The sequence below is a fragment of the Mirounga leonina genome, unplaced genomic scaffold (genome assembly GCF_011800145.1).
Source record: "Mirounga leonina isolate KUSES-001 unplaced genomic scaffold, KU_Mleo_1.0 Mir_205, whole genome shotgun sequence".
Taxonomy (NCBI): Eukaryota; Metazoa; Chordata; class Mammalia; order Carnivora; family Phocidae; genus Mirounga; species Mirounga leonina.
The window spans coordinates 1,734,280-1,754,427 of NW_023270515.1; the positions used below are offsets into that span (position 1 = coordinate 1,734,280).

Here is a 20,148-nt window from a genome sequence, read left to right on the forward strand (position 1 = left end):
GCCGTCCCTGTGTCCCCTGCCTCCGCCCCGCGCCGGCTGTCCCACTCCCCGGGGACCGTGCCACTGGCCGCCCCTGCGCTCCGCTCTCTGAGCTCCTGCAGGCCCCGAGGCTGTGTGGCCTCGCTGCTGGGACTCCATCGTGACTCTGGGCAAACGAGCCGCTCCTCTGTGCATTCCAAACGCAGCTGCATTCTGCAAGGCTCAAGCGCTCTTGCTAAAACCACTGTTCCGGGGGTGAAGCAGGTTCACACACGCTGCTGGGACACTGCTCCCTCGGCCGGCCGGCCAGCCCCTGCCACTCCCTGTCCCTTCCCTTGCATGCTGGTCCTGACACCTCCCTCACTCAGGGCCTGCCTCCAGCTGCCTGAGCTTCCTTCTCACTACCACCTCCGCCCAAATATACTGAGTAAGTCACCACCGGGGAACCAAAGTCAAGTACGGTGCCCAGAAAGTGCAAAATAAGGCTACGTGGGAGGTCTGTTAACCCTACACATGCTGGTGCTGCTCTGAGTCCTCCTCTCTTTCATGAGACACAAAGTCCTGAACAGAGGCCACGCTGGTGGCCTTCTACCCTCGGCCTGATGGATCCTGCAGTTCCAAGTGATGCTAGCACCGCACTTTCAGGGGAAGAACAGACACACCTGTTGTGGTCCTGACCCCCGAGTCTGTTTTATTTATGGCCCCTCTGGCCCCAGGGAAGCAGGTGATGCTCTGAGCAGAGGCAAGGGCCCCTGGACTGTCCCTGCGGCTCTTCCGGAACCTCCCTGCAGGATCAGTGCGCATCTCCACATGGAGCAGCTCTCCTGTCTCTGCACAAACTGGGCCTACAGACTCCGAGCTCAGCCGACGCCCAGGCTCTAGTCAGAAGTCCCTGTCTAGAGCAGCCCCCCCGGCTGAGGAAACGGGACTTGAAGGACAGCAGGGGGTGTTGGTGGGGGTGGGGCAGAAAACATAACACGCCGCTTGCTGGTCTATAGCAAGAACGCCAGGGTGGCAGGTGGGAAGCAAGCCTGGGGTCCAGAGGGAAAGAAGGGAGGGCTGAGGCAGAGCTGGGCCCCTGCACACAGACCCCACTCCGCAAAGGAGATGCGGTGTGCTCTGAGCAAGGAAAGATAAAATGGTAAAAAGAGACCCCCTCCGAGTTTCCTTGAGGCGGGGTTTATTCGTACAGGTAATCACGAATAACCGAGGAGAACAAGAAAAGGGCTTTTTGAAGTAGAAATAAAGCTGGAGGAAATAAAGGACTTACCTGATTTATTTTTGCATTCAATATCGTAGCCCGTAATGGGGCTGTTGCCGTCAAACCCCATGGTCCACCTGAGGGTGATTGTGCGTGCTTTCACGTCTTTGATCTCAATTTCGGGAGGGTCTGGGGGCTCTGCGCAATCGACAGGAAAACCTGGGCTTAGTTCAAACACGGCTCAGACAGAAGACACGGTGGAAATGCTGAGTTCGGCTCAGAAAAGCTTTGTCAGCCTTTGACGGTGGCTGACCCCTTTACCAGGAAACATTTTTTCCCTAATCCCATTTCGGGGAGGAGAAATTGCACTTTCCCAAACTGCCCGGTGTTTGCAGCAGGGCTATCTGGCAGGCTTTTATGGCACGGCTGGGCCAAAGCGGGATGTGGATTAAATGTCACTCTTCTGGTTTGGAATCCAGAACTCAAAAAATATTTTGGCTTCCAATGTGAACCTTTCCTTCTCCTTCGGATCGCCTAGCACAAGGATTCCCACCATTCGGCTAAGCAGGTGCACTCCTGCACTGGGTGCCTTCAATGGGACTATGGGGTCATCTGGCCCAATTCCTTTCGGGACTCTGTTCCCTGTGTTTTGGGGCTGCACTGTGACACAGTCATGGGTACTGCAAAATACTGTTTTAACACCAACTTTGAACATATTCAAGATTTTCTGGGAATCAGGAGGTGCTACATAGAAAGCTGAGCCCACCACAGAGGTCCGAGCCTGGGCATACACTTACTGTCCTAAAAGCAGTGTTTTCCCCCAGTTCGGTCTCCTTCCTACCTTGCACTGTGAGCTGAATTATTCCACGGTCCTCCCCATAAGAATTGATAGCATGACAGGAGAAGAAGCCAGAGTCTTCTCTAACAGTTGGCAAAATCTATGTGTAAAGCAGAAAGAAATCCATCTTATCCAGTAGCATGGAGTGAGGACAACTAAAAGGGCTTTTGGCTGTAAAAATCTCTCCACTCCCACCCTTCCTGCATCCCCAACACGTGCCCCTGTGCACGCACACACACACACACACATACACACGCCCCTGAGAGCAAATTATCTCCTTGCACTTGTGATGGTGTAGATGGACAGGTTCGATGTACCTTATCAATGCTAGCTTCCAGCTCATTAAATGGGATGTGTCATTTATGTAGGATGCCATGGTCAGGTGGATGTATATTCCACATATGCATTTATTTTTCTCGTGGTGTGCCTTTAGTGCCCGGAGAAGCAGATCTGTAAATCCTGCAGTAAATGCTTGGTCCTGCAGGACCCTCATTAGAGTTCTCTCTAGAAGGACCCCAGGATTGGACCTGCGCATGACTCAATCTCAGCGTGTCAAACACACGGCTTCCTTTTTTCCCAGATGTGATGCTACAGCGTCACTTTTCCCCCTACTAAAAACACCACTCAGGTAATTACCAACAGTACTAAAAAAATATAAGGGACTATAATACTTTTTGCTAGCTTTTGTGATCCTCTATGAAGGACAGAAGGTTTTATATTGGATTTTTCCCAAAAAAGCAAAACATGTTTCCTTATAAAGCCTATCTAATTTCTGTTTCTGCAGGATGTTAAAACAGGTGCACAGCATAGGAGGTCATTTCTCCAGGATTATCTGTCATTAAGAGACTCGATTTCTCCCATTTTTTTTTTTTTTAATTACAGCTGGGTTCCCTGGCATGCTTGTCATCATTTTATTCTTCCTAACACTTAAGATCAAACACTATTTTTGTAGGTGACTCAGTAATGTCGCTGTAAGGAGAGGGAGAGAAGTGGTGCGTCATAAATAAGTCCTGAAAGATTATTTGCTGTTTATCACCCACATGCACCCACTTAGGTGAAAGGGCAGGATTATCCTGCCGATGAAGTTAGATTCTGATCTGTTGTGTTCCCCGCGTTTTACCTGCAGTGTAGAGATCACCTCCTCTCCCACCTCTTTGGTGGACACGAGGTAACGGGCCATCTCAGGGTTAATGATCCGGTCTTCCTTCTCCCAGCGGACTATGATGGGTTTCTCACCATGGGCTGCACAACTCATTTCTTTCTTCTGACCCTGAGTGGCCAGGGTCGTGTTTGGATAGGACGTTATCATCGCAGGAACTGAAAACCCAAGAGGGACACGACTTATTTGGCAAAGCAGCATTCTTGATTTCCCCACCGTAACACCCGGCTAAATAATGCTTAAAGAGGGGTTTCTTTGAAATACAATGTATTCAAGAAACAGTGGAGCAAGAATCATGAACAGAAGAGAGGGAAGGTGCCAGAAAAGTGAAACCTGATGAAATGAGCCCTCAGCTCATTCATTCAGAAGGTGCTGCAGGATTTCATATTCGAGGGGGTGTTGCTTTCTTCCCAGCCCACCGCGGGCACACATGGGTCGCGGAGCATAGCCCATGTCCCCTCGGACACATAGAGAAATGATTTTACTTCTGAATAGACTGGAGAGGGGGCTTTCATTAAATGACAGTTTCTAACTACCATTTTCTTTTTCTTTTCTTTTTTTTTTTTTTTCTAACTACCATTTTCAATCGTGGAACTCTGAAACCTTACTAATCAACTTAGGTTGGGGCCCTGATCGCTGCTGACCCCTCCTTGAGGTGACTTCTGGCTATGCTTCTCTCCCACAGTTGTTACTAACTGTCACGGTCACCTGGAGACCTCAGACCCACCCCTCTCCCATCACATGGCAGGGAATCTCATCCCCAGTTCACCAAGAAAACAGAAAGCTTTATTTGTGAACTTCTCTAGTACCCCCTCTCCCACCGCAACATTAATCTAAAGACCTCATTCTTGGCACTATGCTGGGTGACTTAAGACCCTGCTCCCATTCCACACACCACTTAGAAATTCAGGGCAGCACAGAACGAGTACATGGGCAGCACAAACTGAGCTTATAAGAAAGTAAGAAATCCCAGAGACAGAAGTGGATGTTGAAAGACCAGAGGTATTAGCATGCTGGGGCCCTGACTACCTGCGAGAGAGGGAGTTAAAAGTGGGCCCTTCAAACCAGGTTCCTCAAAGGGCTCCACCTTCAGAGCAAGTACCTACAACAATGACAACAAGATCCACACACACAAAGGGAGAAGCAAACTGCCTTGGCTCATGTTATGAATGAAGAAAACAAGTCTACCCTGAGAATCCATAGCTGGTCTGACTCCGCGTCAGTTCGGAGTTGGATTCATGCTAAAGGGTCAAGATGCTGGTGACCCTACTTTGGCCATAGGCCTGAAGATCCTAGCACAAGAAACCCAAACACTCTCCAGAGGGAGGCACACTCCATCCAGGCCCATAGAAATTCTCCTAGATAAACCTCTGCTGAACATGAGCCAACAGACCAAAAGTAAAAAACATGTGAGAACATGACCCACCATCACTGAGGATCAGCCCAAGCACCTCAGATGCTAGAATGATCAGACACAGACTATAAAGCAATTATACACAAAATGTTTAAAAATTTTTAAAAAACACAAGAAGGGAAAAAGACACTCTCAAAAAAGGACCAGGAGGTTTGAAAAATAACCAAATAAATCTATATTTTTACCTGTTTTAGGCCTCATTTCCACCATCATGGGGAGAAAGGCCCTTCCTCATTTCTAAGGTCAAGCTCACACCTGTGTACTTTCTTTTTTTTTTTTAAAGATTTTATTTATTTATTTGAGAGAGAGAATGAGAGAGAGAGAGCACATGAGAGGGGGGAGGGTCAGAGGGAGAAGCAGACCCCCTGCTGAGCAGGGAGCCCGATGCGGGACTCGATCCCGGGACTCCAGGATCATGACCTGAGCCGAAGGCAGTCGCTTAACCAACTGAGCCACCCAGGCGCCCACACCTGTGTACTTTCTTGGCCACCTCAGAAGCCCTCCACTGCTCCTTGGGCAGGTGACCAGAGAAACACCGTGCCTTCTTTTCAGACCGGCAGGTATTGAGTCTCGTCTTCCCCACAGCATACCGGAGTGATGCGAGACATACCACAACGTGTAAAAAATCTCCAAGCTCTGTAGCCTGGATGCCCACAGGAGATCCCCTGCTCAGTCAGCAGGTGTGTGGCAGAGAGGTGGGGGCACGGAGGGGACAGACTGACTGGGAGAAGCAGCACCATGAGTCCTTTGTTTTATCTACAGCTGTGTTGAGACCCCTCTTCTAGCACACCTGTGTGGCAGCCGGCCTGGCTCGTGAGCCCCTGACTTCAGTCCTGATAACTCACTTCCTCCAGCCGGTCCGAGAAAAAATTTAATTTTTCTCAACAGCTTTACTGAGGTCTAATTTACATACCATAAAAAACACCTGCATTAAGTGTACAGCCGAATGGGGTTTCCTATAGTATTCGTTTCCTAGGATGGCTGTAACCGACCACCATGAGCTGGGTGGCTTTCAACAGCAGAAATCTGTTCTTTCACAGGTCTGGAAGTCAGTCCAAGATCAAGATGCTGGCAGGGCTATACTCCTTCCCTAGTTCTAGGGAAGAATCATTCCTTGCCTCTTCTGGCTGTTGGTGGCCCCGCCGCTCCTCGGTTTGTGTCTGCATCACTCCCATCTCTGCCCCCATTTCCTATCATGTTCTTCCTTGAGGGTTTTGCCGTGTCTTCATGTGGATTTCTTATAAGGACACCAGTCATTGGATTTAGGACCCACCCTCGTGCATTATGATTTCATCTTAACTAATTATATCTGCAAATAACTTATTTCCACATGAAGTCATGTTCTGAGGCTGAGGTGGGCATGCATTGTGGGGGGGGGCAACACAAATATATTTACATAATCCAACACACACACACAGACACACACACACACACCCCATTACAACCCAACACAAGTATATAGAGTTGTATAATTATCACCATAGCAAGTTTTAGAACATTTCTATTACCCTGAAAAGATACCCCTCCACCCCAGTCCCAGGCAATCACTAGTTGACATTCATCCTTCTAGATTTGCCTTTTCTGGACATTTCCTACAAATAGGACCCCACAGTCGGTATTCTTTCTTATCTAACTTCATGGTTTTTTCTCAGTGAGCATATTTTCCAGGTTCATCCATTCTGTAGTGTGTATCAGCTCTTTGTTCCTTTTTGTTGTTGAATAATATTGCATTACATGGGATTTCCACATTCTGTTGACTCACCCATCCATTGATGCACATTGGCATTGTCTCCATTTGGGGGATATTATGGATAATGCTGCTATGCTGCTATCAACATTAGGGTGCAGGTTCTTGTGAGGACCTGTGGTTCCACTTTTCCCAGGTAGATCCCTAGGAGGAACCGCTATGTCACATGGACATTCTGTTTCACATTTTGAGAAACTGCCACACTGTATTTCCAAATGGCTTCACCATTTTTCCAATCTCTGTGTCAGAAGGCTGAGCACAGAAGAGGAAAGGGGGAGGAGTGGTTAGGATTCAGAGTTTATGACACAGGACAGGAATGTTCCCCTTCAATCACGTGAGGGCAAAGCTGTAAGGCGAGCGCCAGCTTGATGCCCACTGACTGTAGAAACCCCATGGCCACCACAGTGCCACCACTGCAGAGGAGCTGAGGGTGGTGAGGAAGCTCCCAGGAGAGCTCTACGCATGCCACCTAGAGAGTTAAGCAAACACAGGGGCTGAAGCCCCTCCTTCTCTGAGATCAGGCAGAAGGCAGAAGGCTTCCTGTGGCAGCCTGTGCAGCACAAGAAGGGGCCACTGAGCTGTGAATCTGGGACACCAGATGGGAGCCTTTGCAACATATTCCAATTCTCGTCCCCACTGGGGGAAGGGACTAAAGCCCCAGGAGTTCAGTGGCCCCATCAGCTGGTCCTGATAGTCACCAACTGAGGGACCCTACCAAGAGAGGAGGCTGAATGGGCACTCCATTGGGAGGGGCTAAAGGGAGACATGGCGTCCCTGTCCAAGGGTGTCCTCTGCAGGAGAGGAGGCCAGGGGGAGGCTCTGGGGGAACAGGGAGCAGAGTGGACCATCCCCCCTCATCTGATACTCTTGACTGCAACTTTGCACCGTCTACCATCAAAGGGTTCTGAATGCTACCAAAAACTTTTGAACAGCAGGTGTGGAACTTGAACATCCGGTGTGTGGAAGGACCAAGGGGCAAGTAGACAGGAGCACTGAATACATGTGCCCCAGGCCAGCGGGGGCACATCTGCTTTCTTGCATAGAGCCTTGTGTGTGATCCCTCCCTGTCTAGTGCACTGTGATGCATGCTCATTATGGTGCTGGGGACCACTTTCCTGAACACAGTTATGGGGAGAGGTCAAACCAGCCTGTGAGACTCTTCTGATATGTCTCCTTATCACTGTCCCTTGAAACATAAAGTGAAAATTGTCTTTAGAGTGGCATGATTTCAACAAACTCAACCATAGGAAATATTTATGGGAATTTCTCGATGGGAAAAATGAAGCAATCATAAATAGTGTCTAAGAACTCCTAAATAGCCCTAAGATAGCTACAAAATGCAAACATTCTAGCAGTAGGAGAAAGCTCTAGATGCTCTCTCGAAGTCTCTTCATGTTTATATGCAGGACAGAGGAGCATGGTTAAATGACTTTCCCACCTATAGCAGATTAAAACCTACCCTTGGAAAGAGCAGCGGGCTGTCCTGGTTGAGCCACCAAGAGAACCAGAACTGCCAGAGAGCTGATGTGAGAGAAGATGGCAGAACAACACACACCTCAAGATCACGGTGGCCATGACCACCTGGGGCTGGCAAACACGGTGTCCCTCCTCCCCTCACCCTGCACTCAGCATTCCCCACACCCAGAAGACTGTCATCATGGGTTTTCAAATGATGATCCTCAGCCACTGAAAAAATGTTAAATTGGTCTGGTGTGGTTTGTTTAATAAGAGACAGAACTATTTCTTTTTTTCTTATTATTCTTTGAGAAGATTTCCTTCCAAAATGGCTAATAAAAAACATTTTATATGTCCAGGAGGGTAGGAGAAGTCAGTTGTGTGGACATTTTATTCATGGGATGGTGTGGGATGAACTCAATATCTCTCTGTAAGCATCCCTTGATGTCTTCCCTTGAAAATATACCAGTAGGAAGCGGTAGTGCCACTTTTCCCCAAGAGATTCAGAGAAAGAATCAGGGGCACCTGTTGAATCCTGGTGGTGCTAGCAGTGCGTGGACTCTTGCCACAATGTCCTCAGTGGTGGGGGACTGGCTACTTAGGATCTATTCAGGTATGTTCAGTGCATTAAGTTGGGGTCTTTGTTACTGGTGAAAATCTTTTTTCCATGATAATTATAAACTCTGTATTTGTGTATGCTATAAAATTACTTAGAAATCTGAAATGCAGTGGAGTTTTTATTTTTAAAAAGTATGTTTTAATAAGAAAAGCAAAGAAACACATTGACAACAATACAATAATAGTGGGGGACTTTAACACCCCCCTCGCTGAAATGGACAGATTGTCTAAGCAAAAGATCAACAAGGAAATAAAGACTTTAAATGACATACTGGACCAAATGGACTTCACAGACATATTCAGAACATTCCATCCCAAAGCAATGGAATACACATTCTTCTCTAGTGCCCATGGAACATTCTCCAGAATCGATCACATCCTAGGTCATAAATCAGGTCTCAACTGGTACCAAAAGATTGGGATCATTCCCTGCCTATTTTCAGACCACAGTGCTTTGAAACTAGAACTCAATCACAAGAGGAAAGTTGGAAAGAACTCAAATACATGGAGGCTAAAGAGCATCCTACTAAAGAATGAATAGGTCAACCAGGAAATTAAAGAAGGATTAAAAAAATTCATGGAAACCAATGAAAATGAAAATACAACTATTCAAAATCTTTGGGATGCAGCAAAGGCAGTCCTAAGAGGAAAGTATATAGCGATACAAGCCTTTCTCAAGAAACAAGAAAGGTCTCAAGTACACAACCTAACCCTACACCTAAAGGAGCTGGAGACAGAACAGCAAATAAAGCCTAAATCCAGCAGGAGAAGAGAAATAATAAAGATCAGAGCAGAAATCAATGAAATAGAAACTAAAAGAACAGTAGAACAGATCAACGAAACTAGGAGCTGGTTCTTTGAAAGAATTAACAAGATTGATAAACCCCTGGCCAGACTTATCACAAAGAAAAGAGAAATGACCCAAATCAACAAAATCATGAATGAAAGAGGAGAGATCACAACCAACACCAAAGAAATACAAACAATTATAAGAACATATTATGAGCAACTCTGTGACAGCAAATTAGATAACCTGGAAGAAATGGATGCATTCCTAGAGATGTATCAACTACCAAAACTGAACCAGGAAGAAATAGAAAACCTGAACAGACCTATAACCACTAAGGAAATTGAAGCAGTCATCAAAAATCTCCCAACAAACAAAAGCCCAGGGCCAGATGGCTTCCCAGGGGAATTCTACCAAACATTTCAAGAAGAATTACTACCTGGGCGCCTGGGTGGCTCAGTTGGTTAAGCGACTGCCTTCGGCTCAGGTCATGATCCTGGAGTCCCGGGATCGAGTCCCGCATCGGGCTCCCTGCTCGGCACGGAGTCTGCTTCTCCCTCTGACCCTCCCCCCTCTCATGCTCTATCTCATTCTCTCTCTCAAATAAATAAATAAAATCTTAAAAAAAAAAAAAAGAAGAATTACTACCTATTCTTCTGAAACTGTTCCAAAAATAGAAATGGAAGGAAAACTTCCGAACTCATTTTATGAGGCCAGCATTACCTTGATCCCAAAACCAGACAAAGACCCCATCAAAAAGGAGAACTACAGAATAATATCCCTGATGAACATGGATGCAAAAATTCTCACCAAAATACTAGCCAATAGGATCCACAGTACATTAAAAGGATTATTCACCATGACCAAGTGGGATTTACCCCTGGGCTGCAAGGTTGGCTCAACATCCGCAAATCAATCAACATGATACAATACATTAACAAAAGAAAGAACAAGAACAATATGATCCTCTCAGTAGATGCAGAAAAAGCTTTTGACAAAGTACAGCATCCTTTCCTGATGAAAACTCTTCAGAGTATAGGGATAGAGGCTACATACCTCAATATCATAAAAGCCATCTATGAAAAACCTACAGCAAATATCATTCTCAATGGGAAAAACTGAGAGCTTTCCCCCTAAGGTCAGGAACGCGGCAGGGATGTCCACTATCACCACTGCTATTCAACATAGTATTAGAAGTCCTAGCCACAGCAATCAGACCACAAAAAGAAATAAAAGGCATCCAAATCAGCAAAGAAGAAGTCAAACTCTCACTCTTTGCAGATGATAGGATACTTTATGTGGAAAACCCCAAAGACTGCACGCCCAAACTGCTAGAGCTCACACAGGAATTCAGTAAAGTGGCAGGATATAAAATCAGTGCACAGAAGTCAGTGGCATTCCTATACACCAACAACAAGACAGAAGAAAGAGAAATTAAGGAGTCGATCCCATTTACAATTGCACCCAAAACCATAAGATACCTAGGCATAAATCTAACCAAAGAGGCAAAGGATCTGTACTCAGAAAACTATAAAATACTCATGAAAGAAATTGAGGAAGACACAAAGAAATGGAAAAATGTTCCATGCTCATGGATTGGAAGAACAAATATTGTGAAGATGTCAATGCTACCTAGAGCAATCTACACATTCAATGCAATCCCCATCAAAATACCATCCCCTTTTTTCAAAGAAATGGAACAAATCATCCTAAAATTTGTATGGAACCAGAAAAGACCCTGCATAGCCAGAGGAATGTTGAAAAAGAAAAGCAAAGCCGGCGGCATCACAATTCCGGACTTCCAGCTCTATTACAAAGCTGTCATCATCAAGACAGTATGGTACTGGCACAAAAACAGATACATAGATCAATGGAACAGAATAGAGAGCCCAGAAATGGACCCTCAACACTATGGTCAACTCATCTTCTGCAAAGCAGGAAAGAATGTCCACTGGAAAAAAGACAGTCTCTTCAATAAATGGTGTTGGGAAAATTGGATAGCCACAGGCAGAAGAATGAAACTGGACCATTTCCTTACACCACACACAAAAATAGACTCAGAATGGTTGAAAGACCTCAATGTGAGACAGGAGTTCATCAAAATCCTAAAGGAGAACACAGGCAGCAACCTCTTCGACCTCAGCCGAAGCAACTTCTTCCTAGAAACATTGCCAAAGGCAAGGGAAGCAAGGGCAAAAATGAACTATTGGGACTTCATCTAGATAAAAAGCTTTTGCAAAGCAAAGGAAACAGTCAACAAAACCAAAAGACAACTGACAGAATGGGAGAAGATATTTGCAAATGACATATCAGATAAAGGGCTAGTATCCAAAATCTATAAAGAACTTATCAAACTCAACACCCAAAGAACAAAGAATCCAATCAAGAAATGGGCAGAAGACATGAACAGACATTTTTCCAAAGAAGATGTCCAAATGGCCAACAGACACATGAAAAAGTGCTCAATATCGCTCGGCATCAGGGAAATCCAAATCAAAACCTCAATGAGTTATCACCTCACACCAGTCAGAATGGCTAAAATTAACAAGTCAGGAAATGACAGATGTTGGCGGGGATGCAGAGAAAGGGGAACCCTCCTGCACTGTTGGTGGGAATGCAAGCTGGTGCAGCCACTCTGGAAAACAGCATGGAGGTTCCTCAAAAAGTTGAAAATAGAGCTACCATATGATCCAGCAATTGCACTACTGGGTATTTACCCCAAAGATACAAAAGTAGGGATTTGAAGGGGTACGTGCACCCCGATGTTTATAGCAGCAATGTCCACAATAGCCAAATTGTGGAAAGAGCTAAGATGTCCATCGACAGATGAATGGATAAAGAAGATGTGGTGTGTATGTATATATATATATATATATATATACACACACACACACACACACACACAATGGAATATTATGCAGCCATCAAAAGGAATGAGATCTTGCCATTTGCAACGACGTGGATGGAACTGGAGGGTATTATGCTGAGCGAAATAAGTCAAACAGAGAAAGACATGTATCATATGACCTCACTGATATGAGGAATTCTTAATCTCAGGAAACAAACTGAGGGTTGCTGGAGTGGGGGGTGGGGTGGGAGGGATGGGGTGACTGGATGATAGATACTGGGGAGGGTATGTGCTCTGGTAAGCGCTGTGAATTGTGCAAGACTGTTGAATCTCAGATCTGTACCTCTGAAACAAATAATGCAATATATGTTAAGGAAAAAAAAAAAGAAGAAGATAGCAAGAGGGGAAGAATGAAGGGGGGGAAATTGGAGGGGTAGACAAACCATGAGAGACGATGGACTCTGAAAAACAAACTGAGGGTTCTAGAGGGGAGGGGGGTGGGCGGATGGGTTAGCCTGGTGATGGGTATTGAGGAGGGCATGTTCTGCATGGAGCACTGGGTGTTATGCACAAACAATGAATCATGGAACACTACATCTAAAACTAATGATGTAATGTATGGGGATTAACATAACAATAAAATTTTTTTTTAAAAAAGTATGTTTTAAGGAGCCAAATTATTTGAGAATCTCCCAAGATGCTTTCTTTTGCTCCTACAATTACTTGATCTCTTAAAGACAGGAATTGGTTGCCTATTTTAAGATTCACTGGATAAAACTGAGGGCAAAAAATGTGGATGAAAATAGGAAAAATAATTCCAATATCCAAGATCGGGGCAGTTTCTGTTATGTTTAACCCATAATCGTCAACTCATTGCTAAAGAAGACACCTAGGAACAAAATATTTATGTTTTCACTTGGATGTATGTCGATGTGTGGATTTATTTGAGTTTAAAGCAAGGAGTCACTCTGCTGTTTTGCCTCCCCCGGGTCTGTGATGATGATCATGGGCCTCACTCTAACCGATGTTGAAAAATGGGGGTGTCTGGGGTGAGGGAGTGAGCCAAGGAGTACCATGTGTAATGTTGACTGTTGGCTTCTGCATTTTAAACCCAATGCGAGGTGGAGACCCCACCAGAAATGCCCAGGGCTGCAGGGATTTGGGGTCCTGGATGGGTTTGTCCAGCAACTCAGGCAGACACTGGTGGATTTGTGTGGAACCAACTGACAGGGACCCTGTGGGACCTAGGAGTTAATGAGTCAGCTCATGCCCCACTTTTGTAGATGCTATGCATCAGGCTTGGTTTATTGTCTTGTTGATTGTCTGGATTTAAGAAAGGGATGGAAAAAAAGTTAGTAACAAGACAAAATGTCTGAAGCTATTACATTTTACATAGCTCCAAATATTGAGAAACTATTCTCCCAGTATGCAAGATTCAGCAAAGGAGTCTGGTTCATCTATTTCAGCAAACAATTCACTCACACCTTTGATAAATGAATGACATTCCCTGATCAGTCTTCCTGTTTCACTTCCGTCTTCCCTATTACTACAAACAGAAGCACCGAACGACCTTCATGTTGGAACAACACTGGTTCAGCAGAGCAGCCATATGGTGGCTATAGACATGAGAGCTCATTTAAAGGCAATAAAAGCATTTTATGAGAAGGAATTGGCTCTATGGAATTGATGATGCTGAGTATGATATATTTTATTAGTGTTTGTACATGTTTTTGGAGATCTGGTGGTTAAACGTTTCCTAGCATACTGTTGGATGTATGCAGAAAAATTTGCAGACCAGAAATAAAATAACAGAACATCATTAAAAAAGTGAGGCCCCAGCAGCCAAAATGGGCAGGTCGTTGTTGGGGGAAATGCCCCCTCCTCATTATGCTTCCATGTGGGGGGACCATCAATGAAAGCAACACTCCTGACCCCTCTCCTGAATGGAGAGGCAGTGAATAACCTGATTTGAGAGTTGGGGAGGAACTGAGAAGTGTGACCAGTCCCTTCCAGTTATCTGTTGGCAGAGGACACATGTTCTGATCTACAAACTTCCTGTAATGAAAGAGGATGTGTCCAAACAAGTGGTGTGTATGTCTCCAGCTCTGGCAGAGACTGGGTGGCTAAGTCTCCCTAATTCTAGAGTGTAGCATCTGCAAACACACATTCTCCAGAAAGCTAAGATCAAACCATCCTACTCCTGTGTCTATCTCTTGCTCGATTCTGAACTCAGGGGTATTATTTATGAGGCCCTCTGAAACTGACAGTAGGTATGGACTGCTGACTGAGCAGAAATTTCCAGTTGCCTCTGGAAGCCCATTTTCCCTCTTTCCCCAACTTGTAACAAGAGACATTATTAAAAATATACCTGAATAAAATAATGTGTTTCCAAGTTTTTCTTAGAGTTGGGTATGGCCAGCTCAAGGCAATGATGCATCTAGGTCTCCTGGGAGGTGAGCTCTGCTGGTTGGAATCCTTTTGGGCTTTCTCTGTTTCCTCCTGTTCCAGCCTGACATCAGGATCTAATACCTGGAGTGCCAACTATCATCTCAGATCATGAGATGACTCTGGAGACAGGAGCCTTGATGACACCATGAAACTATCATGCCCAAGCCAGCCTGCCTCACTCCAGAAAACATTCTATGAGAAAGAAGTATAAACCATTATGTTTATTATTATTATTTTGGGTTTTTCTATAATATGAGACTAAGAATTGTTTTGAGCTGGGACCTTAATCATAGGTCTTGGAGCTTTGGGAGAATATGGCAGATGTTCTATTTTGGAAAAAAAAAATTCTATTGGATGGCTTTGCAGAGAAAGATGTAATGTGTATCACGTATAGTTTCCAAAGCGATCCCCAGTTAAAAAATCATTGTTCTAGATTGGGTTATCATCAGCCTGCACAACTTGGTAGTTGCCTGAATGTGAATCTTAGATGTGTTGCTTGCTCATTGTGTGGCCCTAATCACTTAATTGCTCTGTGCCTCAGTTTTGTTCTTTGTCACAGGGAGATAATGATCATTGAGGGGATTAACAAAGCCAGCCTGCAGCACAGAGTCAGCGCCATATAAGCATACACGGATGGCATCTCCATGTCTCTGATGGCAGGGACTTATTTCTTCATGCCCTGAAGGAGGGGAGATCTTCAGATGAGGAATGGATGTGGACTTTCATTTGGGGTCTGGGGTCTGCTCAGGATTTTGGGCACATCTCCTTCATAAAGCTTCTTTACTAAAGACACTTTTGGTTTGGGCTCAAATTCATTAACCCAGATTTTCTTTTCACAAGAGCCAAGTGCTAAAACATGATAATTAAAGATCCCACAGCCACCAAAGGTGACCTTGCAAAACTGTGAACAAATCTGTTGTGGGTCCAGAAGAAGAATATACTTACTTCTCATTCTTCCTCTCAGAGCTGGGGAACATGAGCCAGAAACTGTGAAACTCACATATGATTGAGCTTTGAAATGTGACCCCCTGATCCCACCAGTTAGGAGCCCGGGGATTCCTGAGCAGAGCACAGGATGGAGGAGCTCTGGTGGCAAAGCTGGATTCTAGAAATCAGTCCACGCTAGCGCCTCACAGTGTTGGGGCCGTGTAAGCGCTACAATGGGGGGTGGGGGTGGGGCGGTTTGCTGCCAGGCAGGAGGAAGAAGTTTGTAAAATGGCAGAGAATGAAAACAGAGAGATTTCCCGTGAGGACATGGCAAGTTCAGGGTATTTGATCATTTCTTCTTCTTCTTAGGAGAGTGAACCAATTCTGAAATAATGGGTTTCTGTCCTGCTTATGAGCTGCTATGCAGGGGAGCAAATGTACTCTGAAGGTTGCTGTTAGCCCAGAAGGTAATTTCCTATTTCTTTAAAACAATTCACTGAAAGAACATGTTATTTCTTCCTAAGAAAAATGCAGTGCTGCTTTGAGGACCTGTTTTCTGTTCTTTCCTTGTCCTAATAAGGAAAAGCTTAATTGCATTCCATGTGGGACCCCTGCCTGACTGAAATCATCAACCTCTGGCTTGTTCGTGGTTTGCCCATCTTACTCTGCAAAAGATGCTTCTCTTCCTACTCACATTTCTCCTTTGGAAGAGTGTCCCACCAAAATAGGTATTTTAGGTCTGGTGAATAAACTCAGTATTTGGTCAGAAATGTCCTGACCCAGCCCACCTTCTCCTATCCCACCCGAGTATTTGCAGCCCTGTAAAGAAATGGTCAAAAAGGCTTTTTAAAAATGGATCATTATCATGGCTCCTTGCAATGCTAATGTGTGAAGGTATGACCTTTCCACCTGTCAACATCATGGGTACTGAGAGATGAAAACATGTCAGCAGAGGAGTGCTTTTTGCAAGGATTTCTGAAGCATAACAAATGGATGGGGTAATTTAACGGGGATTGGTACCACACAGAGGCTGTGGGGGCAAAGGAAATCTAGACCAAGTGAGCTTTGTTCAGAGACTGTATGCTGTGTGCTTCTCCCGCAAAATTACCCATTAAGCAAGGTGCCATTTTACCACGGTTTATGTTTCCTTCATAAACCATGGTATCATCTAACAGCATCTCAATGTTCAGGAAATCTGCACTCTTATGGCACAAGGGAGCACCATCTGACCTACTTTCTTAGAGCAGAAAGATGCAGGGATATAGCAGACCCACTGCCACCAGCCAGGGAAAGCCATGCACGCTACAGCGCAACTCACACTCGGGGGACGTGACCTGTTTAGCTCGAAACTGGCAACGGTGGGAGGATTTACACCATGGACATTGGCAAACACTAGAACTCATGGCTCTCTCCCCTCCCTCCACCTCCAACAGATTTTGCTGTTTAACACTGACCAGAAGACTGCGTAGGGGGGTGTGTCACCATATTGATGCTTTTAAGGAGTGTTCCCACAATACAGGGACACTGAGGAGCTTCACCCGAGAGCCATAGCCAATCTTATTCATAACAGTAAACCCTACGGATGTGAACAGCACATCACTGTGTGTTTTGACAGGTGATTCAGCGAAGAATCGACGCATACGTTGCTTTCTCAACTCAGGGATACAGGAGGGTGGTGGACATTTATATTAATAAACTGCTAATATTCAAGGTTAGTTGCAAATGTTACTCTCCTCTTTTAATGGCACAAAACGGATTCTAATACATTTTTATTTCTTTTCTCACTCCCCAGCTCGGCTGAAACTAGTACTGAAAAAGAAACAAAACAAAATACCACGCATCCTGGATAATCTCTAACTAGACAACCTCCCTGTCGTGATCATCTGGTTCAATTCCTTCATTTTACAGAGAAGAAAGAGAAAACCAGAATAGAGAAGTGGGTGTCAAAGCCTTGGAGAGGAGGCAACCAGGATCTCACTTAAATGAGTCCTACTCTAAAACCACCATTACCATCGTCAGTAATGACCCCAGCAGAGAGTGGACAACCTTCCTGGGTGCCTAGGACTCCCATGCTTGAGCAGGCAAGCCCTGCCTCCTGGGGGAGGGGTGGTCCCTCAGTCCTTCACTCTACCCAAACAGAGGTGGCAGAAGACGGTGTTGTCCAAGGATGAGGCAACAAGGCTGCCCCAGAGCCCAAGCTAGAAAACAGACGCAGGGACAAAGGGTTTATGGGTGGTAGGGCCAGGGAGGCAGGCAGATATTCTCAGACATGAACACATATTTTGAACCCACTTATTCAAGTACTTTTTTTTTAAGAGAGAGTGAGTTTTGGGGGGAGGGGCAGAGGGAGAGGGAGAGAGAATCTTAAGCAGACTCAGTGCTGACCGTGAAGCCCAACATGGGGCTCAATCTCACAACCCTGAGATCATGACCTGAGCCTAAATCAAGAGTTCGATGATCAACCAACTAAGCCACCCGGGTGCCTCTTCAAGTACTTTTTTTTTTTTACACATCCCCCAACATTTGACTGGGAAAAATTTCAAGCATATGGAAAGTTGAACAGCCATATACCCACTGCCTGGATTCCACAATGAATATTTCATGCACAGATTTGACTCTAAATTTATTTCAGTGTTATCTCATCAGCCAATCACAATTTACTGAATACAGAACTTTCATTATTTCGTTTTAAAATAGACTAGGTGGAAACATGAATCAGTGAACATCTCAAAGATCACTAAGACACTAAGGCACTAAGATGGCAGCTCTCTTCCTGAATTCTGCTGCTCCAGGTGGGGATCCACTGCACGTGCCTTACTCTGGACTCTGCAGCTATGACTTGGGGTCTGGTGCCACTCTCATGCATGTCATATCAGAGGGCGAAGTGTGAAGGGGACTAGGAGCAAGGAGCCTGGACCCCAACCTCACACCATCCACGACATGCTAGGAGTGGGCAAGACCACTGGCCTGATTCCTAGGGGGGCTGAATGGGACCAGACACTCTCAACCTGGGCTGCATCTCAGAAGTTGGAATCACCTGGGTGGTTTTTAAAATAGACTAGTGCCCAGGCCCTACCCCAGACCAACTGAGTCAGAGTCTCAGGGGTGGAGCTCAGGAATGGCCTTATTTGAAGCTCTCCAAGTGATCCTAATATACAGCCTGGGCTGCAACAATTCTAAGGGGTGATCTCCTGGGCCATTGATAGCTCTAATGCTCCTCTACTTTCTCTGTCCCTTTCCTTCCCACTCTGCCCCCTTATTACCCTTCCCTCCGTTCTTCCCGAATTTCCTCCCCTTCCTCTTCTCTCTCTCTCTTTCTCTCACAATTCAATAACAACAACAACAACAACAATAGCTAACTTGCTTGAGTGCTGACTCTGTACTGGAAACTTTCTCATATGCCCCACATATATATAACCCATATAACAATCTGATGGGATAGACGTTTTGACTATAGAGCTGACCCAAGACCTATTGATAAGTCCCACTTTAAGTAGATTCTAAGTTTTGCTATAAATACGTGTGAGAGATGTAGAAATATTTTTAGGAGATTCATTGGATTTAAATTTATATTAACAGATGCCCAGGCAGATGATCCAAGAGAACCAGGCACTAAATACCTATCTTGAAGTGGGGAAAAATAAAGAATAGAGTGTAAGTGAATGCTCAGGTTCATTTAATAACTGGCATCCTTTCCCCTTTCCCTTTATTGATATGCAAGGACCCAGGGAACTAGAGGGTTTAAGACTGGCTACACTGGAACACATGCCCTTTGCGCCCCTTTCCTACCCCTAATCCAAAGATCTATTTCATCTTGTAGGATTTTTTCCTTAGAAAGCATCTTTTTATAATTTTTTAAAAATTTAAATTCAATTAACATACATGCACTCAATGTTTATAGCAGCAATGTCCACATCTTGTGAGATTTTTAAAACATCGATTTCACCATAAAAGTACTGCAGCAAAGTTATCTTCTTTAATCCCTAATATGAACAGTTTTCCCTACCTTGCCCTCCCTGGAATTCTTAATTCCATTTACCCATACTAAAAGAGGACCGGGGAAGGGAAGTAATAAGCCTAGAGTCATGCAACTAGGAAGTAAATGGAAAATCTAGAAGGAAGGAGGCCCTAGATCTCCTGAATCCAAGTGCAAAGCCTCTTTGCCCAACCACAGTGGAGGACCAGATGCTGGCCCATCTCAGAACACAGGGCATGGGGCAGCCAGAGCATCCTTGGATGCCCCTGGACCTAGGGCTGGTTCCATTCAGGGGAGACTCCCCATGACGTCTTTGATGCAAAATCACATCCCTCCTGTAAACCTACTGCATATTTGAGACTGCTCGGCAGGACTGGCTACATGATTTCTGGACCCAGAGCAAAAACAAAAACGTGGGCCCTTTGTTCAAAAAGCAGGAAAAATGTGCCATTGAAGTTCTAAAATATAAAGCTTTTTTAATTCTTCTGTGGTCTCTCTCTCTCCCCACATGTCATAATGGTTTATAATTTTAATATTTTTTTCTTTTTTTTAATTTAAATTCAATTAGCCAACGGATAGTCTTATGTCCTCTCGAGCTTGGGGCTGGCCAAGTGCCAGCCTTCCCAAGCATCAGGACAAGGCCTGGGACTTGGCATGCATATGTGTGCCCCTAACCACCTGCCAGGTCCCCCTTCCACCAGAATGACCACCATACCCGGGGCTTGGAAGGGTGACCCCAATGGTATTCTGA

General features: G+C 45.1%; 1 protein-coding gene across 1 annotated transcript in view; it reads right to left on the minus strand.

The window, feature by feature from the left end:
* DSCAM (DS cell adhesion molecule) overlaps window positions 1-20,148 on the minus strand; it is a 651,058-nt gene that overhangs the window by 130,090 nt on the left and 500,820 nt on the right. Inside the window, exons 12-14 of the mRNA XM_035028849.1 lie at window positions 3,139-3,335; window positions 2,022-2,118; window positions 1,250-1,378 (exon numbers count right to left, since the gene is read on the minus strand). Coding sequence (XP_034884740.1) covers window positions 1,250-1,378; window positions 2,022-2,118; window positions 3,139-3,335 — 423 coding nt within the window. The remainder of the gene's footprint in view (window positions 1-1,249; window positions 1,379-2,021; window positions 2,119-3,138; window positions 3,336-20,148) is intronic.